The sequence below is a fragment of the Pipistrellus hanaki genome (assembly GCF_964339955.1).
Source record: "Pipistrellus hanaki genome assembly, chromosome: 12".
NCBI lineage: Eukaryota > Metazoa > Chordata > Mammalia > Chiroptera > Vespertilionidae > Pipistrellus > Pipistrellus hanaki.
The window spans coordinates 32,877,546-32,904,111 of NC_140514.1; the positions used below are offsets into that span (position 1 = coordinate 32,877,546).

General features: G+C 39.6%; 2 protein-coding genes across 6 annotated transcripts in view; one reads left to right on the forward strand and one right to left on the reverse strand.

Moving 5' to 3' along the window:
* WDPCP (WD repeat containing planar cell polarity effector) overlaps positions 1-6,034 on the reverse strand; it is a 361,986-nt gene extending 355,952 nt beyond the window's left edge. For both annotated transcript variants that reach the window (XM_084901083.1, XM_084901081.1), the window contains exon 1: positions 5,200-6,034. The gene's annotated coding sequence lies outside the window, so the exon portion shown is untranslated. The remainder of the gene's footprint in view (positions 1-5,199) is intronic.
* Positions 6,035-6,126: 92 nt separating this feature from the next.
* The window catches only part of UGP2 (UDP-glucose pyrophosphorylase 2), a 45,347-nt gene continuing 24,907 nt past the window's right edge, over positions 6,127-26,566 (forward strand). The window contains exons 1-2 of one of the 4 annotated variants that reach the window (XM_084901104.1): positions 6,127-6,362; positions 20,454-20,703. In XM_084901104.1, the coding sequence (XP_084757230.1) occupies positions 20,466-20,703 (238 nt within the window). In that variant the 5' untranslated portion in view covers positions 6,127-6,362; positions 20,454-20,465. Of the gene's footprint in view, positions 6,363-7,714; positions 8,137-8,332; positions 8,462-20,453; positions 20,704-26,566 lie in introns of those variants that run through there. The other 3 variants (XM_084901103.1, XM_084901105.1, XM_084901106.1) reach the window with 3 other exon arrangements.

Sequence of the window (26,566 nt, forward strand, 5' to 3'; positions counted from 1 at the left end):
ATCGGGGCCTTCCAGCTGCCAGCTAGGGCCTTCCTTCCCCCAGCTGCCACTCAGGGCTTTTCTTTGTTCCTCGCTGCCCCTGGGCGTCAGCCCGTGTCATAGTGAGCAGTCAAATTCCCGGTAGGTCAAACTCCCGAGGGGACAATTTGCATATTAGCCTTTTATTATATAGTAGAAGGGCACTTGTGGTTACATTTAGGATCCATCCAGGATAATTTCTCCATCTTAAAATCCTTAATTTAATCACAGTTTTGAAATCCCTGTTATCATCTGAGGTAACATTCACAGGTTTCAGGATTTAAGAACTGGATATCTTTGAGGGCCATTATTCAGCCAACCACAGTGATTATCAAGAATTTGAAGAGAATATCATTTTGAAAGTCTTGATCAGAAACTATGTGTAGCTATTTTTTTTTTAATGCTTTCATTGTTGCATAATTGACAGCAACATTTTTAAAATATATTTTTTATTGATTTTTTACAGAGAGGAAGAGAGATAGAGAGTTAGAAACATCGATGCGAGAGAATCATGGATCAGCTGCCTCTTGCACACTCCCTACTGGGGATGTGCCCGCAACCAAGGTACATGCCCTTGACCGGAATTGAACCTGGGACCTTTCAGTCCACAGGCCGACGCTCTATCCACTGAGCCATCTGGTTTCGGTTGTGTAGCTATTTTAAACATAAAATCCGATTCAAAGAATTTATGTTCATGTAGAAAGTTCAAATTTGTCATTAAAAATTTTGAAAAAATTTTATCCTAAAAGTTTTATACAAATTATATTTAATATTTCCCCTATTATTTTGCATTCACTTTTATTTTTATAATTCATGTCATTTTTAAGCAATTGATTTTTTAGCATGTCCAATATAGATATCCACAAATTCCCTCCAGATTACCCTAATTTTATTTACCCTAATTTAATTACCTAGACTACCTTTTTTTTTTTTTTTTAAAGGACTACCAAAGAATATTTTTTAAAAGAACTACCTTTAAAAAAAAAATACTACTCATTCATTAGCAATCTGTCTCACAGATATTTGTTATCTTTTCCAGTTAACACTGTTTATGTTTGGACTCAAGTGAAATGCCCTATTAAACATTTTTTAGAAGTCAGTTAAAAATAGTACCAGAACTTAACATTATTATACCACAGTTTTCTCTAAATATGTCATTCTCCTTTTCATTCTAGAAAGGGAAGAATAGTGTTACTTTTTTATTCCCTAATTTATATTACACATTTAACAATATATAATTGCCTAATTATTTAGGCCTCATTCAAAGAATAATCCTGAAAATCTTCTCTTTAATATTTAGTTAGAATGGTGAGTGTTAAATGTTTAAAATAAATTCCCTGAGACTAAGAAACAGAAGTTCTTTATCCTTCCCTTCCCAGTGGTGGCAATGGCAGGAAATTTAATAAGCTGACCAGAGGCAGAGATGTTTGGAAAACCATCAAAAGAAATTTGATGGGATGAACAATAGGGCATCTTTAATATGGTTGAAAGAGGAAAAAATAGAGTTAAACTGAATGCTTTCCTATTTGACAGCTCTTTTCTATGAGGATTTCAAAATCACTAAGAATAAGTAACCTCATTATCTATACATACATCACTACAGAAAAGAATAATGTCTATTCTATCTTAGTTTATTAAGGGATGTGTTATTTCTCTGTGTGTGTGTGTGTGTGTGTGTGTGTGTGTATTTCCAAATTATAATTACATAATGACCTATGTTTGTTAAAAACCCCAAGTGAATACAAGATTTTTAAAATGGTTATTCCTGTGCCTACTCACTAAAGGAAATAACTCTTCTGTCTCTACAATTAAGGGGGGTCTGGAGATGCAGTTTGGCACATGAGTGAGATACAGTTTCATGGGCATCACCAATTCTCATCAGCACTCTCCTCTGGGCAACATACAGAACATGAGAAACAGGAGACATGTTCGTAGTAAGAACATGTCTCCTAAGCAACTTTCAGAGAAGAATGTAGAGTAGAATTCTTGATGTGAACAAGATAACGCATGTTGTGGTTAAACTGCATTCTTGAGAGCCCGATGATTTTTAAAACTACTTAGAAGATTGGGTTTTCAACTCTTTAGATAATTATCTGTAATGTGAGACAACCCTGTTTTTAAAGCAGCTTAGTTATTCGAATTGCTACTGTTGTGATATACAAGTTATATAACCTTCCAATGGAATTTAATTTCATACTATGAACAAATGGAAGGATATGTCATAATTTAAATTCATAACTTGTTTCAGCAAACTTCCTGATTCATTAACAAACCCGGTGCTGGCAACAGGAAAGAATGAAGTCTTTCTCTTCCTCAAGTATTTGGAAACGCCATTCATTTTTAGACTACTCATTCATTAGTAGTCCATATCACAGATATTATTTGATATCTCTTTCCAGTTAACTCTGGTTATCTTTTGATTCAAATGAAATGCCCTATTGTTAGACCTAATCAGTAACTGGCAATTTCTGACCAATAGTAGCCCCCTTTTCTGCTTTCATGTGAGTGGCCTAGGATTTATGATGGATACAGGTGGGAGCCAATGCTATGTATGGAGTGTGGGCACCAGTCCGGTGTATAATTGTTACCTGGCCTCTTGGCGAAACACTTTAGGCATGACTGAAAATTTATGTGTCTAACATGTTTTCCAAAACTGCTTTATTTTCGTGTGTGTAGGGAATTGGGGTAGGATAGACAAAAAACCCAAACCCATACACATTACTGATCTGTATACTTATTTCATGCTTTAGCAATTTCTAAACCACCCCATTATTGGATAATGACTATGGTGGGTACTTAGCAAAGTTTACTGTTAAGTCATCAAAATGTTGCATTTGCTGCTTTATACTTTGGCCCACATTGATATTCCAGGTGGAAATAACTGAAACAAATACCTCTAAATATAAAATTTAAAAATCTTGTATACAGCTCTCAGAGTAAAGGATACAACACTGGAGTTAAGAAGATTTAATGGCAATAAATTGGTCAGTCAGTAAATACTTACGGAGTGTTTGCTATGTACCAGACACTGTGCCAAACACTAAATCTAAAGGGCACAAAACATGATGGTTAGAAATTGGGCAATAGTGATTGTCTCCTTGTTGTTGATAGAATGTTCCTATGTAACAAAATAGAAAATGATATGGCAAGGTTGTTATACATGCCAGGGCATGGAACTAGTTAAGTGAAACTGAATTTTCTCACGTTTCCAAGGGGAAGTAGAAAGAAGGAAAGAGAAAATTATAGGGAGAATTTGTATCATCCTTAGATGGTAGCATATGGTACCAATGAAAAATTGGCTATCAGGCTTCTTTTTAGTTTACAATCCATTATAGTTCATCCCTGCACACACACTTCTTCCCAGCCCCCCATCTTCATTCTCCTTTAGATACCCTCAAGTTTCTCCCAAGGTTTATCTGCAAAGCTAAGATTAGATTTCTTTTTAATTTTTTTATTTTATTGATTTTTTACAGAGAGGAAGGGAGAGAGATAGAGAGCTAGAAACGTCGATGAGAAAGAAACATCGACCAACTGCCTCTTGCACACCCCCTACCAGGGATGTGCCCGCAACCAATGTACATGCCCCTGACCGGAATTGAACCTGGGACCTTTCAGTCCGCAAACCGACGCTCTACCACTGAGCCAACTGGTTTCGGCCTAAGATTAGATTTCTAAATTAGATTTCTAATGATATAGATATCAGCATCATACATCTTGGCAGATAACTCCATAGTAGTGTATTATGAAAAAAAAAAAAGGATTAAACACACACACACACACACACACACACAGAGCGTAATTTTTCAGGTATTAAATGTATGGCTATATAGAGAAGTAGTAACTGCCTTCTGAACTGATTTGAAATTGCTCCATCACCATGGTATTTCTTCCTTAACCCCACATGATCTGCCAAGTGAGGTTGTTTCCAGTGGCTCTGAGGGAGTGGGAGGCTCTTTTACAAAATCTTTTGGGGTTCAAGATTAAAAATAAGCCACTGTATGAGGAAATTCCATTTACAGGGCACTATTTAAAAATAATATTTAGGAATATAGCTTGTAGTATTCTCTTAACAGGCAGCATCTGGGTGGTTATAGAGTTAACTATTCAAGACAGGTAGTTATATTTTTTTGGAAATTTCTTGATGCATCACATGTACAACATCCTTTGGTACCAAATCTCAATATATAATTACTCATAAATCAAGATGTCATTCTTACAAGTATTACCAAATGTTCTTTCTCAATTAAAACCTACTTCCTCTTCCTTCATCTTCTGCAAAGATAGAAAATAACTGATCTTCCTTTTTACAATAAACTTTGTATAATTAAAGATTCTTCAATGTCCTTTATCTAGTGAAAACCAAGCAACCCTAGAGCTGGAGCAATTTCTCTACTGTACACACAAGATGTGGAGATTCTGGTTAAGATCCTCAGTCTCCAATGCCATTCTTAAAATGTAGGCATCTGGATTGTAGATACTTCTTTGGTTTTATTTGGGGAAATTATTTTATAGCCGATAGGTCTTTGGATGTAATGTTTTTGGATTTCACATAAGAAACACAGTAATAAGAGTTGTATGTCAAATGAGTCACTGGCCTTTTCTGTGTTGTTTAACCTATACTAATAAAAGGGTAATATGCTAATTAGATTGGGAGACCTTCCAGGAGACCTTCTGGACATTCTTCTGCACAAAGCCATGGTGGAACATTCTTCTGCACAAAGCCATGGTGGCAGGGCCAAGGTAGTGGAGGTTAAGGGCCAAGAGGGGATTGCAGTTGTGGGTGATCAGGCCGGTGGGGGGCAATTGGGGTGATAAGGCAGGCAGGGGGGACAGTTGGAGGTGAGCAGGCCAGCAGGCTGGCAGGGAGTGCCCTTGGGGGTTAGCAGGCTGTGGGGGGAGAAGGGGGACAGAATGGTTAGGCAATCAGGTAGGCAGGCCGGCAGGTGAGCGGTTCGGAGCCAGCAGTCCTGGATTGCAAGAGGGATCGGGCCTAAACTGGCAGTTGGACATCCCTCGAGGGGTCCCAGATTGGAGAGGGTGCAGGCCAGGCTGAGGGACCTCACCCCCCACCCCCATGCACGAATTTCATGCACCGGGCCACTAGTGTTTCTATATAAATATGTGACACTCAAAATATTAAGTGTGTTTAGAGAACTGTCAATTTAGAAATTCTCACTTTACCTTTGTTGATTAGTGTTGTCCAAACTCTTGGTAAGAATCACCTGGTTTACTGAAGGCACCTAAGAGAGTGCTGACAATTCATCTGCCCCGATGTAGGTTAAATTGAGCCATGAAGTATAAAATCTAAGATGCACCCATGGACTGGTGCACTGAAGTCATACAAGGCCGGTTGTCGAGTGCTGGGCGGCCCTCTTGCACACCCCGGCCACTGCCAACCTTCTGTCTTTTCACATCCTCTCTCTTGGAGGACTTGGAGAAGATATATTGCCACGCCAGCATCTCTTGGAGGGTTACTTAAGCCATCTCCACTTTGATCGGAAAAGGAAACGCCTATCATAGCAGAAATCTCTACTGGAATAGGAACCGGACGTGGTGGTTCCGGGGGGAGAGCCTTCCTAGGGCACTTCCTTCCACGTTTTAAATCCCTCCTCCTGTGAGTGGGCCCCAATACATTCCACTGCTCACTCCTGAAGGCACCTTCACCCTCCCCAGACCCCATAGTGTGAGCGGAGTTTGTGAGAAGGGCCTGGGCTCTTAGGGGCCGCTGCTGTGGAGTGCTCTGCCTCTCTATTCGCCGGATAGGTATCTAACTCGTCCCCCTCCGGTAAGCGGCACCATATGTACGGACTGCAAAACAACCACTCCCTGGCTGAAGTTGTCTGTAGGAAGCTGGGTATTTACTGGTGAGACATCCCTGCTGCCTGCGCCGCCTCAAGTGCGGGAACCCACCACGCGCGGAATCCCCTCCTCCGGCTCCGCGCCCGCACCGGCCGGGCTTCCTTAGAGCCGCAGACGCCCCGCCCCCTGCCACCTCGGCACCTCTCATTGGCCAGGCCTGGCACCGCCTCCGCTCCTGACTGGCGGCTGCCGCTGTCCGTCCGTGCGGCAGGAGCGTTTCCGCATTGAGGGGGCTGCTCCCCGCGGAGGGGGGAGGGGAGTGATTCAGGCGAAAGTGGGGGCTTTCAGGTCTCCGGAGCCGGCAGCCGGGTGGGCGGAGGGCGCCGGCCGTGGGGCTGCCGCCGCTGGCGAGGGGTTCCCGGTGTGCGTGTGCGAGTGGGGAGAGAGAGAGAAGGAGAAGGGTGACATCCTCAGCCTGCGAGCCTTCTTCCCGGCGCGCCAGAAGCGGCCCCCAACTTCCCAGCCGCCGGAGGAAGAGGAGGAAGGTGGGTCTCGGCGGCGGCGGGGCGGGAGGGGCGGGGACGGACGTCCCACCCGCCCGGAGGAGGGTGTGTTCCCCTCTGAGAAGGGGAGAGTCTCTCTCCTTCACCAGCTGTGGCCGCCTCCCCCTCCCCACCCTCCCCCGCCCCCGAAGAGGGCCGAAGCTGGGGCTCGGAAGCGCAGGGGCTGGCTGTGAGCGGGCAGGATGGGGCCTTCCCGGCTCCTGTCCGCGGGGCTCGGGCGGCGCGGCTCTCCCCTCGCGGGCGGCCCCTCCGGGCGCGGGGGCGGGCGGGGCGGGGCGGGGCGGCTCCGGCCCCTCCTCCCGCGGACGTGCCCGGCGCCCGGGGAGGCGGGAGCTGGAGGCCGGCCCGCCCATGGGGAGTTCTTAGCTCCTCCTGGTCCCGGGGTGGTTTGGTAAGGTGACCAGATTGTAACATTGGTAAAGCGGGACACCATTGGGGAGGGGGCGGGGGGGGGCGGGGAAAGAAGGGGGGAGGGTCTTGATTAAAAATTTGGTCTCTATGGAGCAACAAAAATTTTCATAGAACGCAAAAATAGTATTGTAATATATATATATATAATTTTAAATTTTAACATAAGTGCAATTTACAAATATAATAAATAAAATTATGTATAGTCGTAAATATCACTTTCAAGGCTGGCGCTAGACTTTTTGCCGCCACTGAAATATAAATAATACGAGGTCTGTCTGCTGACTTCAAGGGAATTTACGTATTTATGAATTTCTGAATTATCTGAATAGCTGACTTGTAATGACGTCACTTGTTTAACTAGCTTACTAGCACGCAGTTACCAAATGTTTTCCTCTTCGTTGCCCATCCCCAAAACATGCCATTGTTCATTGGGTCCAAACAATGGTGGTCGAATTCTGACAGCTGATCGGCAATGCGAACTTTGATGAGCAGTTCTCGATAATCAGTTCTCAACAATGACTTGTTATTGTTAAAAGTTTAACATGATAACATTAACAAAAATAATATAAAACTCATATCCTGGCTAAATAGCCACATGGCCGAGGAAAAGCGTACATTCCCTTCCCGTTCTCCCGCCCGTTCCCTAGTTTGTGCATTCTTTCCAAATACCTTTCCAAAAATCGGGACTTTTTTTTAAAACACTGCGGGACGCGGGACAAATTGTTAGAAATCGGGACTGTCCCGCCGAAAGCGGGACATCTGGTCACCTTAAGTTTGGGGGCTGGGAAAAAATGGTCGCTCCTCCCTGGCCTCTGCCACCCCCTCCCCATCCCCGCTGGGGGGGCGCGGCCGGTTTGGCGGAGGACCGGCCGGAGGCTGGCGGCCGAGGGGAGGGGAGGCCAGGCCCGCGGTCGCCCGGCCCCGGAGGCGTGGGGACCCGGGGGCGGTGACACGGCCGCGCTGGGTCCGCCTCTTTCATTGATGAAATGTAACTTCGTGCGGTTTTACCTTTCCTGGGAGTCTCCGCTGGCCCTCGGCGGTGTCAGGCGCGCAGAGTTACCAGCTGACTCCGTCGCACCAAGTTTCTGCCTTTGGAAGTGGAGGAGATTTTCCTTTTTCTTTCTTTTTTCTTTTTCTTTTTGGGGGCAGTTTTCAATCGCCTTGACTAAATATTCCCTCAAGTGGCTAAACCTAGGAAGAGGAGAAAGAACACGTCGGTGGTTAGAGCAGGGGAGGAGGAAATCACTACCTGGTGGAGGGACTCCTCTAGGCGTTAACATAGACACTGGTAGATAACCCGGCGTATTTTAAAAGGAAATCCCTGCCATGTCGAGATATGTGCAAGGTAAGGCGCGCCGCTTCCTAGCTCCCGGGTGCTTCGGCGGGCTGTGTGCGGGCACCGGCGCTCGTGGGGGCGGTTTGGGGGTGGAAATGCTCATTGGAGAGGCTGTTTTGAGAAAAGCCTTTTGGTTCCTTTGACGTCTGAGCTTGGGCTGGCGTTCCAGAGACCTCTGATTTATGTCCCTCTGCTCCCCTGGGTTTAGTCCTGACTGCCTGAACTCAGGTTAGTTAGTAAGCGCTCTGATTCCTCGAGCTGGTGGCTGTAAAGGATGATAAAACAGGATTCTGGCTGCTGGTTCATCTGTTTTCTTTTCTCGGTCGAAGTTAAGGTAACTGTGTGTGTGCGTGCGCCGCCAAAATGGGGAACTGGGAGGGCCGGGCGACTGGCAGGTGGGTTTTGCCAGGACTGTTGTGCTGGGGGAAGTTGGACTCAGCTCCGATTGCGTTTGTGTACTTGGTGTGAGTCTCAGATTCATTTATTGCGAAACCTGGAGTAGCTCATAGAAGCTGGAGGTCATTTCAGCAGGAGAAATGACTTTGCTGCATTGCTGTGTGTGTTTATTTATTTATTTATTTATTTATTTATTTATTTTTACCGACTCTAGAATCTGCAAAGATTATTAAGGTTTCTTTGAAATTTGAAAATTGCCCTCTGAATTCTACATGTGTATTAAGAAGGGGTTAAGGAATTACTCAACTGATTTAAGCAGTAACGCTGCGTGTATATGTGCGTACTTTGTACACTTTGAAATTGGTGCTGTCTTAAACCAGTTTATAGCATGGAATTCGCCTTCTCGTAGGCAAGTAAACCTTTTTCTTTTTTCTTTTTTTTTTGTAGACCCCAAAGTATGAAAGCTTCAGCCATCTTGAGCACACAGCTATAGTAAAGTTCACAATCACTTAATGCGACTCTTAATAAATGTAGATGTACTTTGAAAAAATTGTCAGTAATGGCCCTCATTTGACCCAGGGAATAAAAATGCCCTAATAACTTTTACAACACTTTATTAACTCTTCTTTGAGTTTTGTATAAAAAAGTAAGGGAATCAGATGGCCTGCCTGTGGGAAATGGCCTGCCTTTAGCACTAAGCTCAGAAAAGCCACTTATCATTAGACTTTCAAAGTCTTACTATACCTTTATATGTGGTGAGAGATGCTTCGTATGTGTTTATTGAATAAATAAATGTCTGAGTCAGAAATAGCAAGGCAGAAGTAACTGTTAGAAATTTGCTTGTTTTGTAACAGCAATAACAAAATTTAATTGCCAGAGAACCGGTATTTTGCAAGAATATGCTATGCAAAAGTGCACCAAAGTCGCTTCTCTTTAAAAAAGTAGGAATATTAAACTCCAGCTGCTCCTTGTAGTTGTGTTTTAGAATAGCTTGCAAAGGTTTTGCGCCTTGACTGATTCCACAGCCTTTACTGTTAATGGCTGCCTTCAGGACATTCTAAATCAAGTGGCAATACAATACTTAAGAGTTTCTGTGAATGTTGTCATTTCTTTCCCTTGTCATCTATTTTTTATGTTGGAATATTTTTGTTTGTAGGAAAGTGACACATTTGTCAAAACTGAGACATCATGGGTTTATTACTACTACTTATTCAGACTTCAAGTGTAACCCCTTTATGTTTAATTAACTCTGATGCTCTTATAAATGATAAACCTAATTAGCTAATGACTTGGCTGACTCCATAGTTTAGTTTTAAAGTGTAAGGATTGAGATTTTTGTGTTGGAAATTTTTTGTAATATATCAAATTTTTTAAATCTTTGTTTAGCACTTATTGGTATTTCCACTCATTGATACTTAGGGCACACCACTCACAGGGGAAAGATTGGACAACTATCGGTCCCCTAACTCTGCATATGTTGTCTCATGTAAGCTTTGCAAGTCCCTTAGAAGTAGCAGGTTTTTTATCATGGCTTCTACGGTTGAGGAGATAGAAGCATATTGTCAATTCACAGATAGTAAGCACTGCAATTCATATCTGGGTAGATGAATCTAAAAACTCTTGTCCTTTCCAATACCTTTTGCCTCTTTCATTAAAAAAAAAACAACTTATCCAATGGCTTGTTCCTCCAAACTAGACTGCCAGTTCTCTTTGGGCAAAGATAGGGAAATACAGTATCCTGAAGTGGTTGATGCTCTAAAAGAATTTGTGATGGGTAATAAACTCAACACTTTCCATGTACTTTTTCATAGGTTAGCCTACATTTTTGGTTGTAGGGTTTGTTTGTTTTTTGTTTCTTGTTTTTTTTTAATAACACCTCTCAAAATTACATAGATGTTGAGAAGAAAAAAGGGTATGAACTCTGTTGCTAAGAGGTGAGCTTAGACTAAGGTGACCAGATGTTAACATTGGTAAAGCCAGGCACCATTGACCGGGGGAGGGGGGAGGACCACGACCACGGGAGAAACGCAAGGACGACACACGACTTTTTTAAAATGCCGTTGGACAAACTGTTAAGAATCGGGACTGTCCCAACAAAAGCAGGATGTCTGGTCACCTTACCATAAGTTGTTTCCCGAAAAAATTCCTGTATTTTGGAGGAAGATGCAGCAGTATTTAAATATCTTTTATGTTTCTGTGTCTCCAAGTGCTTTGAAATATCATTCTTCCCGCCGTGCGAAATAGAAAATTCACTATTACATTTCTCACATTTTACCATGTAATCGCTTTTGGTTTTTTTAATAAAAGGAAATTCACTTCTTAGATCATCGTTGAATTTGCATCCTCTTTTCTTACTCATTATGTTAAAAATCTAAAAAAAATAATTTAAAATTATATTATAAATTATTATAGACATATTGCTTAAAAACACAGTAAGTAGGTACATAATTACATAAACATTTTATTGTTATTTATAAATTAAATTAATTTGATTGTTATAAAGTAACTATATTTTAAAAATTATTTTAATTTTAATCCTATATTGCTAAATAACAACAATAGTAACTTGTATTATTTTTCCTCTGAATTTGCTGTAACGTAAGTCATAAGTGTCACTTTCAAGGCCGGCGCTAGACTTTTTGCCACCACTATAAAATATAAATAGTACGAGTACTGTCTGCTAAATTCAAGAAAATTTATGTATTTATGAAATAGATAAATTACTTATCTAAATTATCTGAATAGCTGATTTGTAATGACATCACTTGTTTAACTAGCTTACTAGCACGCAGTACGATGTGTACCGTCTGAGAGACAGTTATCAAATGTTTTCATCGTTGCCATTCCCAAAAATGCCATTGTTCATTAAATCCAAACAATGGTGGTCGAATTCTAACAACTGATCAACAATGCGAACTTTGATAAGCAGTTCTCAATAATCAGTTCTCAACAATTATTTGTTATTCTTAAAGTTTAACATGATAACATTAACAAAAATAATATAAAACTCATATCCTGGCTAAATAGCCACATGGCCGCCGAAAACCATATATTTCCTTCCTGTTCTCCCACCTATCCCTAGCTTGTCCTGCATTCTTTCCAAAAATCAGGACTTTTTTAAAACGCTGCGGGACGCGGGACGTCTGGTCACCATACCTTAGACACAACTTTTCTGAACCTCAGTTTCTACTTATATAAACATTTGGTATTATTACCTATTCCACAGGATTATTGAGAAGCTAAAATGAGATGAATTATGTGAATTTACTAGTCACATACTAGATGGCTAGTAATTTTTACTTTTCTTTCTTAAAGTGACAGTGGCCTTTCAGATAGCTTTGTCCACCGTAAGGATAATGTCCTTAATAGAAATAAATAGAAACACAGCAGGTATGATGAGTCTTTATTTTCCTTTCCCAGGTTTGGTGTTCAGGCCCCTAGCACGTGGAAGCTGATATGTGTAACAACAACAAAATGAAGTGTGGGGGATAGGGGAGAAGCTTAACGGAAATGTAAATACATACTTGGTGACAGTCTTTGTTTCAGTCCAGTCAACAAAAAAACTTCTGAGTGCTTACAAAGTACAATGTACTGTGTTGGGGTTTCTTGTGTATTCCTTACAGAGGAAACTTGAAATTTAGATGATGTGTTGTGTACACATGTTTTCGAATTTCCTGGAAATTGGGGCTGCTGTACTTGGCTTGAATCTCTTCCCCCCAAATCAATGTGCTTTTATAGGACAGCTTGGGCCTCTCCATTCTCAAATGTTTTAACCATAAGTTACGAGGTAAAAATGTTCATTTAATAAAACTACTTAATGTCAATTAAGGAGACTTCTCAGCATACCGTGTTTCCCCGAAAATAAGACCTAGCACATGGAAAGATAAGACATCCCCTGAAAATAAGACCTAGCGCAACTTTGGGAGAAAAAATTAATATAAGACACTGTCTTATTTTCGGGGAAACGGTATATGCCTTGACCAAAGGAAGGTTCAACTTTCTTTGGGCATCTTCCAAGCCTGTGTTCCTCAAGCACTTAAGATTTCTTTTCAGAGGAAGACCCTACTGATTCTAGGGCATAGTACCCTAATTTGGTGTATTCTACCTTCTGCCTACCTGTGATATTATTCTCAACTTGGTAGTTTTCTCCCCTTGAGGGATTGTTTCGGGGCCCCCAGTTATTCTTAAAAAAAAAAAAAAAAAAGTAAGTACTAGCTGAGTGAGAAGGGGCTTCTTATCTCTATTGGAGGTAGTAGAGGTAATCAGCAGCTATGACTTTATGCTAGGCTTGTTACTGTGTCATTTGGGATTTTGCTTTTTAAAAAGTTCTGATTGCTGTGGAGTTATCTCCCTACACATGATTTGATTCTTATAAATGGCGCAGGGACTTTTGTCACTAGCCAGCTAAGGCCATGTTATGTGCTTATACTGTAATATTAGAGGATCTTTTTAAACAAAACTATTTTTAACAGACCATTATCTATCTAAATTATATACTAGTAAACATGTCTCTTAATGTTCTTAAATTGAGGTACTCTCTTACATTTCAGGGGAAGCCATTTGAATATCTCTGTTAAAATTATTTGAGGCCTGTCAATGCTCCCACTTGTTGGAATTCTCTCTTTATGGCTATTCTGGTGATGCTTGTTTGGTAGATGGCAGCTCGCCAGGAAGAATCAGCTGAGCTAATAATAACCAGAGGGGTCTCGAATGAATACAGGGATGAGAAACATTCTGGGCCAGGTTGTGGAGGTCAGACGTTGGCCAGGTTCTTCTCAGATCCTGGGACCAAATTTAGCCTGTTGCTGATTATGTAGAGGACGTGGGTGCTTTTAGCCCAGGCAGTTTGTGACATGGATTTGAGGCAGGACTAGAGGTGGCAAAGCAATGACTACGGCACACTCCTCATTTTTTAAAGATGTGGCTTAGGATACATTATATTGCTAGAAAGTGAGGGATTTAGTTAAAGTCAGAGTCACAATTATAAGTGAGAAATTAAAAGAAACTGAGTTGAGCTGATGAAAACTTTGTTTTCCAATATATAATCTCTTATTGCCTTTGTTGTTAGTAACAAGGTTGTTTTTTTTTGTTTTTTGTTTTCTAGTAGGATAGATGACTTTTATTTGTGAAAGCCAATTGAAGAAAAAAAAGAAATTGACAAGGAACATTAGAGAAATAAATACTAGCTGGTACACTTCTCAGTAGTGCCATTTTAATCTTCTAAAGATAAACTGAAAAATAATTTTAAGAGGAAATTACTCTTAAGATGTTAAATTTGGGGCAGTAGGTGTTTTCTTATGATGTGGATTCATTCACATTCTCAGTGTGTTATTTTTCTTCATAGACAATTTTAGTAACTTTAATTAAAATAATAGGATACTTGATTTTATGTGAGGAACATTAGTTGGCCTAATAATGAAAATGTTTTAGGTAAAAGAATAATGTATTACAGTTTTTCAATTTCCACCAACTTGTATTTGTTACTTTTTGTGGAAATGCAGGAATTCCCAGAAAGTCAGATATATCCATTATTGAAAAGTTAATATAAATTAATACTTGAAAGTCAAATCAATTTGGATTATCTATAAAAATGTATAATTAAGAATTGACTGTGCTTCCCATAATGCTATTCCTTTTGATACCTAGTATTTATGCCATTGGAGAAAATTTCAGCAATGTTAGAATAAAATTGTGGGGGCAATCCTCTCAGGTTTTGGGATTTAATGAATGAGGAAATTCACTGACCGCCTTTTGATTGTATAAGATCTCTTTAGAAGCTGGAGTTTTTCTAAAGACTGGTGTCCTTTTGACATAGCCTACAGTTATTGTTGTTTTTTTCTAAAATATATTTAAACTTGGCATAATAGTCTTTGAATTGTGGATGTCTTGGGTAATTTAATGGGTTGTTCAGGTACAATGACTATTAGTTGAAATCAGATGTCTTATACCTCTAAAATTCTACTACCAGCCATGCATCTTTTTGTTAACTTATTAAATTCTTTGAAAGTTAGCTTGCTAAGCTACTGAAAGAAAATGAAATCTTGTGTTTTTTTATTGGGCTAATGTGTGAGAAAGGGGATAATACTTCATTTGAAAGCTGTTTCCCAGTTCTTTTGGTTGGTGATGCAGGCATCTCTTTTGGTTTGTTGCACAGTAATTGTCCAGGGCTCAAATTCTGCCTCTGCCAACAGACCCATTGTTTATTTTTCTCAGTCATTGCCAAATGAAATTGATTGTGCCCCCAAACCATTTTGATAATTAAGGATTGTTTTTGAGAACCAGGGAGAAACTGGCTGTGTTGTCTTAGTTAACTTACATAAACAATGAAGTGTTTCATTTTCCAAAACACTTCTAGATATTTGTTAATTTTTTGAATATAAATCAAGAGAGTTCCCAGTTTCTCTGTGAGTTCATGTGTAGCTTAAAAATACTATTCATTGTATTCATGTACATGCAGTAGTCATTATGTTTAATCCACTTTTTAATTATTAGTTACTAAATTGTAAGAAATACTATTGTAGGGGAGCCTTCCTTTAACAGTAGCACCACTTGCTCTTCCTTGACTATGGAGGCCTGCAGGCAAGGTGATTGGCCTTTGTGTTTTTCTCTGGTTGTTGTCCTGGCAAAGGCTGCTGTGATGTTTCCTTTATGTTACAACCCTGCCTAGAATTTTAAAACTTCGAGTATGGGAAAACAAAATAACATAATTCTATGCACTGTATTGGGTCCATTTATATCATTGGTAAAATGCTTCTTGGCCTTGGTAATAAAATATTTATAGAATAAATAAAAGCTTTGATTTTTCATTGCCCAGAAAATAAACTATATAGAAAAAAAAGTTGGAGAGCATAAGGGAATGCTTATTCTGATAGGTAGTTTTAACCTCACTTAGTAACACATGATAGACATAGTTGGGTTTTGTCAATTTTCATTACACCTGAGTTGGTAAACCATGTAAATGCACGGTAACCAAAAAAGGGGAGATCTTCCTCCAGGTTGGAGAGTAGGGCAGCAGGGTTTGGATTCCAGTGGAGCATTGCACTGCGTCCTTTGGCAAGTCAGCACCTCCCTCCCCACCCCCCGCCCCCACCACAGCCCGCCTCACCCCTTTATCCCCCAACCCATTCCATCTTCAAGACAAGGGAATTAGACTCACTCACTGACCTTAAAGCTTTTGGAGCTTAAAAGTTTAAGTGCACATATATAAAATTACAGGGCAGGCCTGCCAAATAAGTTTTTGGTCTTTGATGGTGATTTTATGTTGTATCCCTTTTCCTTACCCCTCAGCAAAAGAATGTGATAGGCTTCTTGGCATGTCTTCTTTCTTAACATCCATTAAATTTAATGCAAAGTGTTAACTAGTTGACAACATCTCTTCAGACTGTTGTTTTTCAGAAATGATATTTTCTGTTTTTGGTTTTTAGATTTTAAGAGCTACTTTGTTTTATGAGAGTAAGGTTATTCTTAATAATGAGAAATCCAGCTTAGCGATAAATTTTCACAGTTAATGTTTTTTTTAAAGTAAGCAGTGCATGATTAGTAAAAATTTCAATTAGCACGTGGCTCTGCATACTCAGTGCTGGAGTATTGGAACAATTCTCAAAAGTGTGGTGCCTCTTTTTGTTATAAAAAAGCATTTATTAAGCATTTTTCCTAATTCAGGCTAAACCTAAATATAATTGCCCAATTTTGTTTAATCTCTATCTAGAGTTATCAGCATTTATATAGGATAATAAAAATTGGGGGAAAAAATTAGAGGTCACTTCATCCATCTAAATTGCTTTCCAATTGGAATTTCTTTGACTGGGTTCTTGATACTTGACTAATCAGCCTCTGCTTGAGAAGCCTTAGGGACTTCAAGTACTCAGGATATAGTCCATGATTTTCTTAGCCCTCCTTTACTAGGATCAGAAATGACTGTTTGGCCTTATCAGGCACTACCTTCATGAAACTGGGTTCGATCTTCTGTCTGTACCCAGTACATAGCCATCATAATAGGCTCTTCCTCAATTATTTAATAAGCATTATGTGAGGATTTATTATGTCTCAAGCTCTGTTTTATAAAGTATCCTGTATAATAAAAGGCTAATATGCAAATCGACCAACAGTGGAATGACTGGTTGCTATGAAATACACTGACCACCAGAGGGCAGAAGCTCAATGCAGGAACTGCCTCCTGGTAGTCAGTGTTCTCCCATAAGGGGAGCGGAGCGCTGCTCAGCCAGAAGCTGGGCTCAAGGCTGGCAAATGCAGCAGTGGTGGTGGCAGTTGGACATCCCCCAGGGCTCCCAGATCGCAAGAGGGCACAGGCCAAGCTGAGGGGAAACCCCCCTCCCCCATGCACGAATTTTGTGCACCGGACCTCTAGTGATGTTATAAAAGAGTAGTAGGACTTACTATGTGAGCTTGTAATGGCCAACTTCGTTAAGTTTAGGAAGCTTCTAGGAGATTACATTTAAAGTGAACTCTGGCAAATGATATATTAGTGGCTACTCAAGCCACTAATATAAGAATTTAAGACTTGAACTCCCAATTTATTTAAACATTATGAGGTGCTTGTATTGTGTGCCAGTTGTTAAGGTAGGTGTTGGGGGAGCTTGTTCCCTTAAAGTATTGCAAACAAACACCCAAGCAAAGAAAGTTTTGAGGGTGTTTGATATAGTGCAAATGGAAGTGCAATAAAACTTTCACATAAGAGTTGTGGTAGAAAGAAATTCATCTTTGAATGTTCAGAAGCTACCACCTAGAACACTAGGAATGCCACTCTCAAAATAGCAGAGGCTAAAGTCAGAGTTTGAGCCTCTGGGGCTGAGGGATAAGATTTCCTGGAGGATGGGATAATTCTCATGATTTTAGAATTAACACTAGGCTATGAATTTGTAATTTTTCTCCTTGTTTCTGCCTACCCTTCTTTAAGTGTTGAATGACACTTGAGATGTGTGTTTGGAACAAACTTATAATATTATAGCTATGATGGTTTTAATTTCATGGAGCAGAAAAATACCAACTCAGTTGGCTTAAAAAATGAGGGACTTATATCACATGCAGCTTGAAGTAGGATATTCCAGAATTGGCTAATTCAGTACAAAAATTGCATGTCTTTCCTTCCTTCTGCTCTCTTATGCATAGCTATCTCATTCTTGGGTCAGCTTCCTTAAAGGTCACTAAATGGCAGAGGAAACTGAAGGTGAGAGATGGACACATGCTTATTGTGTCCAGGGATGGAAAAGACACTATTTCTTCCCATGTGTTTATTTTTCTCAGTGAGGAATGCTTTTTTCCAATGTCTTTTGGCAAACTTTACTCATTGGCTCACTGACTAGAATCATCTGTATTATGTTTCATGCTTAAACCAATCACCGGGAAGGTTTTAAAATCTGGGCCTGATGCCATTTCTTAAGCACATGGGGCCTTAGGGCAGACAATAGGTGACAGAAAAGCATTGGGATAGGGAGAAGAACAATGTGCATAACTGTTACAAACATATTAAGACGGAGAATAATCTATATCATAGCTACTCAAAGCAATACTGACAGCATTTACTTATTAGTAATGCATATTCTCCCCATTCCAGACCCACTGAGTCAGAATCTTTGGGAGCTTGCCCAGGGATCTGTGTTTTAACAAGCCCTCCAGGTGACTTGTATGCACATTAAAGTTTTAGAAGCACTATTGAGATGTCACAAATAGAGTAGGAAATTGCCGCCTTTAGGCCTTCTGCTTTAGCATTTTTTATTAGCTTTGGCTACTTGAAAGGATAGTTCAGCTTGGGTGTTTTTTTGTTTTTTTTTAAGACATGCCTGGCTAAGGAATTTATATCTATATTTCCCATCAAGTGAGGAAGAGAAGTGATATGATCGGGGTTGCAGCTTAGGGAGAACCAATCCATCTTGCTTGGTACCACCAGGTTAGAGTGACAGATGGGCAGACCAGGTAGAAAGCTGTTTTCATTATGACCATGAGAGGGAAAATGAGAGGGAAATTAAGATAGCAGCAGTGGCCGAAACCGGTTTGGCTCGGTGGATAGAGCATCGTCCTGCGGACCGAAAGGTCCTGGGTTCGATTCCGGTCAAGGCATGTACCTTGGTTGCGGGGACATCCCCAGTAGGGAGTGTGCAAGATGCAGCTGATCAATGATTCTCTCTCATCGATGTTTCTAACTCTGTATCTCTCTCTCTTCCTCTCTGTGAAAAATCAATAAAATATATTTTAAAAAAAAAAGAAAAAAGAAAAAAAGATAGCAGCAGTGGAAAGGGAAAGAAGTGAGTGGGATTGTGTTGTGGTTCAATTAAGAAGTATAGCCCTAACCGGTTTGGCTCAGTGGATAGAGCGTCAGCCTATGGACTGAGGGGTCCAAGGCTCGATTCCAGTCAAGGGCATGTAACTTAGTTGCGGGCACATCCCCTGTGGGGGGGTGCAGGAAGCAGCTGATGGATGTTTCTCTCATCTCATTGATGTTTCTAACTATCCCTCTTCCTTCCTCTCTATAAAAAATCAATAAAATAAAATAAAAAAGTATTGTATTGAATTGGATGTAATATTCAGGGGAAAGGAAGGAAGAGCTAATTGCAACTGAATTTCTAGGTCACCTAGGAGTGACTAGGAGAATGTTAATGCCATGGAGGGTAGGGAGATGGATTTAGACGATTTTGGCATGTTGAGTTTGAGGTACCCATTTGAGTATCTGGGTGCAAAAGGTTTAGAATATTATAGGGAATGTGAACCTGTAACTCATGGGGAAAAAAAGAATAGGATGAGAGGCACATATTTAGGAATTACTATTGATAATAAGGAGTTTGGTAAAGGAGTATTTGAGGGGAAAATGGTCTTGGGGCAGAATCTTAGGAAATCCCGGGAGTAGAAAACGAAAGAGGAGTATGATATGGAAATTGAGGCCTGGACAGAGATGTAGATAATGTAGCCTAATATTGGGTTATGGAATTCAAAGAAGAAAAGCTTTTCTAGGAGGCATACTCACAAATAACCGAGTTTAAAAGACGATAGTGTAACCCCAGAAAAGGATGGTTAGTTTTAATTGGCTATAAATCTAGTCGGTATGTATATGTCTTTAATTTTATTCGTGGTTATTTCTAGTTGCTACTACATTAAGGTGACCAGACGTCCCACTTTTGGCGGGACAGTCCCGATTTTTAAATTTGTTTTGCGTCCCTCGGCTTTTTAAAAAAGTCTCGATTTTTGGAAAGAATGCACGACAAGCTAGGGATCGGTGGGAGAACGGGAAGGGAATATACGGTTTTCAGCAGCTATATGGCTATTTAGTCAGGATATGAGTTTTATATTTTTGTTAATTTTATAATGTTGAACTTTAATAATAACAAATAATTGTTGAGAACTGATGATCGAGAACTGCTTATCAAAGTTGGCATTGTTGATCAGCTGTTAGAATTCGACCACCATTGTTTGGACTTAATGAACAATGGCATTTTTGGGAATGGCAACGACGAAAACATTTTGTAACTGTCTCTCAGACGGTACACATCGTACTGCGTGCTAGTAAGCTACTAGTTAAACAAGTGATGTTATTACAAATCAGCTATTCAGATAATTTAGGTAAGTAATTTATTTATTTCATAAATAAATTTTCTTGAATTTAGCAGGCAGTACTCGTACTATTTATATTTTATAGTGGTGGCAAAAAGTCTAGCGCCGGCCTTGAAAGTGACACTTATGACTTACGTTACAGCAAATTCAGAGGAAAAATAATACAAGTTACTATTGTTGTTATTTAGAAAGAAATATAGGATTAAAATTAAAATAATTTTTAAAATATAGTTACTTTATAACAATCAAATTAATTTAATTTATAATTAACAATAAAATATGTTTATGTAATTAGGTACCTACTTACTGTGTTTTTAAGCAATATGTCTATAATAATTTATAATATAATTTTAAATTATTTTTTTTAGATTTTTAACATAATGAGTAAGAAAAGAGGATGCAAATTCAACGATGATCTAAGAAGTGAATTTCCTTTTATTAAAAAAACCAAAAGCGATTACATGGTAAAATGTGAGAAATGTAATAGTGAATTTTCTATTTCGCACGGCGGGAAGAATGATATTTCAAAGCACTTGGAGACACAGAAACATAAAAGATATTTAAATACTGCTGCATCTTCCTCCAAAATACAGGAATTTTTTTGGGAAACAACTTATGGTAAGGTGACCAGACTTCCCGATTTTCAACTATTTGTCCCGTGTCCCTCAGCGTTTTAAAAAAGTCCCGATTTTTGGAAAGAATGCAGGACAAGCTAGGGATCGGCGGGAGAACGGGAAGGGAATGTTCGCTTTTCCGGGGCCAGGTGGCTATTTAGCCAGGATATGAGTTTTATATTATTTTTGTTAATGTTATCATGTTGAACTTTAAGAATAACAAATAATTGTTGAGAACTGATTATCGAGAACTGCTTATCAAAGTTCGCATTGTTGATCAGCTGTTAGAATTCGACCACTATTGTTTGGATTTAATAAACAATGGCATTTTTTGGGATTGGCAACAACAAAAACATTTTGTAACTGTCTCTCAGACAGTACACATCGTACTGCGTGCTAGTAAGCTAGTTAAACAAGTGATGTTATTACAAATCAGCTATTCAGATAATTTAGGTAAGTAATTTACTTAGTTCATAAATACATAAATTTTCTTGAGTTTAGCAGACAGTACTCGTTTTATTTATATTTTATAGTGGCGGCAAAAAATCTAGCCTTGAAAGTGACACGACTATACATAATTTTTTATTATATTTGTAAATTATACTTATGTTGAAATTTAAAAAATATATAATACTATTTTTGTGTTCTATGAAAATTTTTGTTGCTCCATATAGACCAAATTTTTAATCAAGGAATCCCCCCTCCCCTCGGTCAATGGTGTCCACTTTACCAATGTTAAAGTCTGGTCACCTTATATTACATTCTTGGAGTTTTACATTTACTTGGATCACAAGTCATTTCTTAGTTTAAGATGAAATGAGCTCTCCAGTTCTCTGACTTTGAGTAAGTACATCTATCTCAATGTGGGTTTCCAATGAAGGTTGTGACTGTTCAGAGATAATGGGTGGTAGCCTGGAGAGGGCTCCTCACTCTCTTTGTTGCTCTTGGTGGTGTTTTTTGTTTGTTTTCTTTTTCTTTCTTTTTCTTTGTGTGTGTGTGTGTGTGTGTGTGTGTGTGTGTGTGTGTGTGTTTGTGTGTGTATTTTTTTTGTTTTGTTTTGTTTTGTCAGCCTTGTTATGGTCTTTGCTTTGTGAAGCTAGCTTTCTGTTTTAGAGTGTGAAGTTGTTTTATTTGTGCCAGTATCATGATATTAGGGAAAGGTATGTACACTTCTTAGCTGCTAAAATGGATGAAATGAAATACCTGAATTAAGAAATGAAAACAATCACTTGCTAGATTGTATGTCTCCTACCTCTTGATTTATTCCTTTTTCTCCTCCTCCTTTTTGGTGTTGGTGTTGGTTTCCAGTTCGATAGAGGAGACTATGATGTGGAAATTTTGGTTCTTATAAACAAGGAAGAATTAGGAAATTGAGGTGGGGGGAAAACTTGTAAAAGAATTAGGAAATTGAGGTGGGGGGAAAACTTGGCCTGTTCTATGCCAGATTGTAATGAAGTGAACCAAGACAATTCTATTAAGCTCAGTTTTATGTGGTAGGCAGGGAGTTTCCTTTTATGTCATTGAGGATAACACAGCATCCTAATAGGAATGCTTTTGGAGGAGAGTGTTATTTAAAGACTTTGTGTCATGATTAAGAAGCTAGACTGGGAAGGAAAAATGAGCAGGGTATTTTCACCTCATTGTATTGGGCTGGGGCTCAGCATAAACTGCCTTTGTTTTGGGGTTCCATTAAACCTTGGATTAGTCATTTAACTATTTCAATTTTGTTTTCATATCTAAAATGTTGAGAGTAGATTAAATGCTTTTTCTCATCGCTAAAAATGTTTTGATTTATGACTGACATAATGAAATGTTTTATTTCTAATCTACTCTCTGTCTACGTCAAGGAGAATCAATTTCTTTTTATTGCTAGGAAATGAGGGACAAAACATTTTAGGAGGTTAGAAATCTTGCATTATTCAGGGGATTCTGTAATTGACCTTACATTAGAAACTCAGCTGTCATTGCCAGAAGTGTAACCTCAGAAGGGTAAGTCCAAAAGCATCTAATGTTTGTACTTCTTTTAATACCAGAAATTCCAGACCTTTCTTGAATTTGGGATGTACAAGATTACTAGAAAGGGAAATGGCTTCTAGCCCTGTGCCTCCTGGTCTTGATTAAGCACACTTATTCTTTATTCTTGAATATTCTCTATTCCTTAAAAGCCCTTATTATCTAGTCACTTAAAAAAAGAACCTCACAGGTACACTTTCCTCCAGGAAAGGAGAGGGAAACAGCTGTGGACGGGGCTGCAGAAGTGATAGGCATGTAATGTTTTTTGTGTGTAAGCGGTTCATGTTTGTAGAGGGGTAGAAGGAACACAAACTGATCTTCGTGTGAATTTGGTGCTATGTCGTACAAATGGAAGGAATAAAGGTACGGCCTATTTGTCACAGCAGGCATTTGAATCTGCGTCTGGCTTTTTGAATTCGTGTTTGAGGGTTGGACCTGCTGTAGCTGGCAGAGATCACATGTAATATTACATGTGAGCCTTTCAGTCAGTCTTCTTAGCTTGGCTTGATGGGGAAGATAGTGGCTTGGATTCTGTGCATTTTGGTCTTAAGTCACGTAAGGCTGATAGGCTATTGTTCTGCAGAGTCTCTAAAGTTTGTATGTGGTGGGGTGTTTTTTGTTGTTGTTTTTTTTCATTTTTTTTTTTTTTTTTTTTTTTTACTGTTCTCATGAAGCCAAATCTCAGACAGCTACTAGGGAGTTATTTTTAAACTTAGCAGTTACACTTAGTTTTATCTCATTTTGGCTTTTGCCCAGATATAAGTAAGTTAAATGTTTCCATCACTATATTTTTTAGGAATGTGACTGAATGTTGTTGGCCTTCCAGATCTAACTTCTACAACAAAGCAGCAAGTCTATAGGTGTCTTGAATCTAACAAAAAAAAACTACTCCACTTACTTTAAAAAATCATTACATATTAATTTCTTGATCTGTTTTAATCAATCTCTGACACAGACACAATTCATGTGTAATTTAGAGGTTTTATATTTAGTAGATAGTCTCCCCAAACTGTTTTCTAAACATTAATCTGGGAGTTGGCTTAAAGATTGGGGAAGAGAGAGCCCCAATATGAGGGGTGGCAGATTAGAGGACTTGTGACAGATTTTAAACTACAGCTAAGTTAGCCAAGGGATGAACATGTGTATCACATTGACTTTAGCTTAAAATGTTCTGGTGGAGGTTTTTGTTTGTTTGTTTTTACTACCTATCATAGTTATGCAAATGTGCTCATCTATTGTCATTGGTTTTTATAGACCACTAGAGGCCCGGTGCATGAAATTTGTGCACAGGAGGGCGGGGGTGTCCCTCAGCCCAGCCTGCACCCTCTCCAATCTGGGATCCCTCGAGGGATGTCTGACTGCCCGGTGGGATCGGGCCTAAGTGGGCAGTCTGACATCCCTCTCACAATCCAGGAATGCTGGCTCCCAACTGCTCGCCGGACTGCTTTCCTCATTGCCCCTAACCGCTTCTGCCTGCCAGCCTGATCACCCCCTAACCACTCCCATGCCAGCCTGATTGATGTCTAATTGCTCCCCTGCCAGACTGTTTGCCCCCAACTTTCCTCCTCTACTGACCTGATCAACCCTAACTGCCCTCCCCTGCAGGCCTGATTGCCCCAACTGCCCTCCCTTACAGGCCTGGTCCCTCCCAACTACCCTCCCCTGCTGGCCATCTTGTGGTGGCCACTTTGTGTCCTCATGGGGGTAGCCATATTGTGTGTTGGAGTGATTGTCAATCTGCATATTACTCTTTTATTAGGATAGAGGCCTGGTGCACAGGTAGAGGCTGGCTGGTTTGCCCTGAAGGGTGTCCTGGATCAGGATGGGGGTTCCCTTGGTGAGTGGGGCAGCCTGAGCGAGGGGCCTGTGGTGGTTTGCAGGCTGGCCATGCCCCGGGCTACCCAAGCAGAGGCCCTGGTATCTGGAATTTATCTCCTACAATTGAAACTTTGTAGCTGGAGTGGAGCCAAGCCTCTGCTGACTCCGTGGTGGCAGGGGATTTAATTACCTTCTGTAATATAAGTTTTGTAGCCGTAAGTGGAGGCCTGGGCTAGCCAGGGCGTGGAAAGCTTGGCTTTTTCTCTATCACCTGGGAAACCCAAGCCTCCCTCCTGCTTTCTCTGTTACTACAGCCATCTTGGCTGGGTTAATTGGCATACTCCCTCTGATTGGCTTGTGGTGTGGCTTGTGGGTGTGGCTTGTGGGTGTAGTGGAGTGATGGTTAATTTTCATATTGCTCTTTTATTATATAGGATAATCAAATTTCTACTTACTATTTGAAACATATCCTTAGGTTGTTTATGAAACACACATGTGTTTCTTATGGTGTTTTTCTTTAGCTCACAAAGACTTTGTTATGAACCACAATTGGGGCCACTTTGGTAGTTTTATTGGAGTCCATAAACTTAGTTGTGTTGTGATTTATGCCTGTAAAAAGAGCACAGTTAGAGAATGGCTATTTTAGGATTAGATTTTGTGTTCTCCCCAAATTTCCTCTTTTCTCTCTCTCTCTCTCTCTCTCTCTCTCTCTCTCTCTCTCTCTCTCTCTCTCTGTTGGATTTTAATATGATAGAAAGTGTGTATAAAAGATTTTTGAAGATCTATGTTAAATATCTCATTTGTTAGCATTTTTAGATATTAAGGAGGGGGAGAGGCTGTATATATTAAATATATTGCATCAGGAGTTAACATAATATACTAATTTCTGCTCTCAAAAGTATCTTAAAATATTTGTTATGTTGGCTTTAATTCTATCTATATAAATGTTTCCTGCTGCCCAGATAAGTAAAAGAATTTATGGAATGTGAAATATGATTCTGCTAAATTAACCAACATTTGTAGAACTAATTATTAAAGAAAATGTTTGAACATAAACTTCACAAATACATTTATAAAATAAGATTGAGTTAGGTATTGAGGATGAAGGGGGAGGTGAATAATAATCAGATTGTCCCTTATAAGAAATAAGGTAATATAAATACTTAAGTGTGTAAAATATCTGTGTTGGCATTTTCCTCTCAAAGTACGTGGGCCTACAATGTTTCCTTTTTCTGTATGTTTCTACTTTTATTTTCATCTAAAAGGCATTTCTGTCATCTTTAGCAAGATCTGTCTGTCACAGAGGTGCTCAGCTATGCCAGAAGCCCTGGTGGTCTTGTCTGATACAGATGAGTACTGAAAGTCTTGACTGAAATTGAGGACCGGAGTGGGGAAGTAGTCATGTGCCCTCCTCTTTTTAAAATTAAAATTTTGATGCCAAAGCAAGTAGAAGCAACTTGGAATTGCCATTATCTATTTCTCAAGGGATTCTTCTAGAAAGAAATATGAAACTGTAATGGCTCTCCTTCTAAAATAGAAGGGATTCCTTAAATTTTTCATGTGGCCCCAAGGAAGGAGTCTTTTGCTTCTGCAAAATTTCTAGACCCCTTGATTATCTTATGATGCAGCAGGAGTTCCATAAGGGCATGTTCCATAACACATATCCTTATTACCATTATCCCAGTTATTCTGATTTTACTCTAGTTTTAATGGCTAGGAAGGCAACATGAATAGAGATAGAATTATATACTCAAATGAAGATTAATCTTTTTACTTTCACCTGCCCCATCTTCCCAAAAGTGTTTAATATTTCAGATATATTAGTAAAGCATATAGATACATGAAATAGTCTAATTTAAGCACATTCTATATAATAAAAACCTAATATGCTATGTGTCCAGTCATTGTTCAACCAATTAAAGAGTAATATGCTAATGATATGCTAAGGCCAATCAACTGCTCACTATGACGTGCACTGACCACCATTAACTTACCAGGGGGCAGACACTATGAATGGTAAGTTAGCTTGCTGCTGG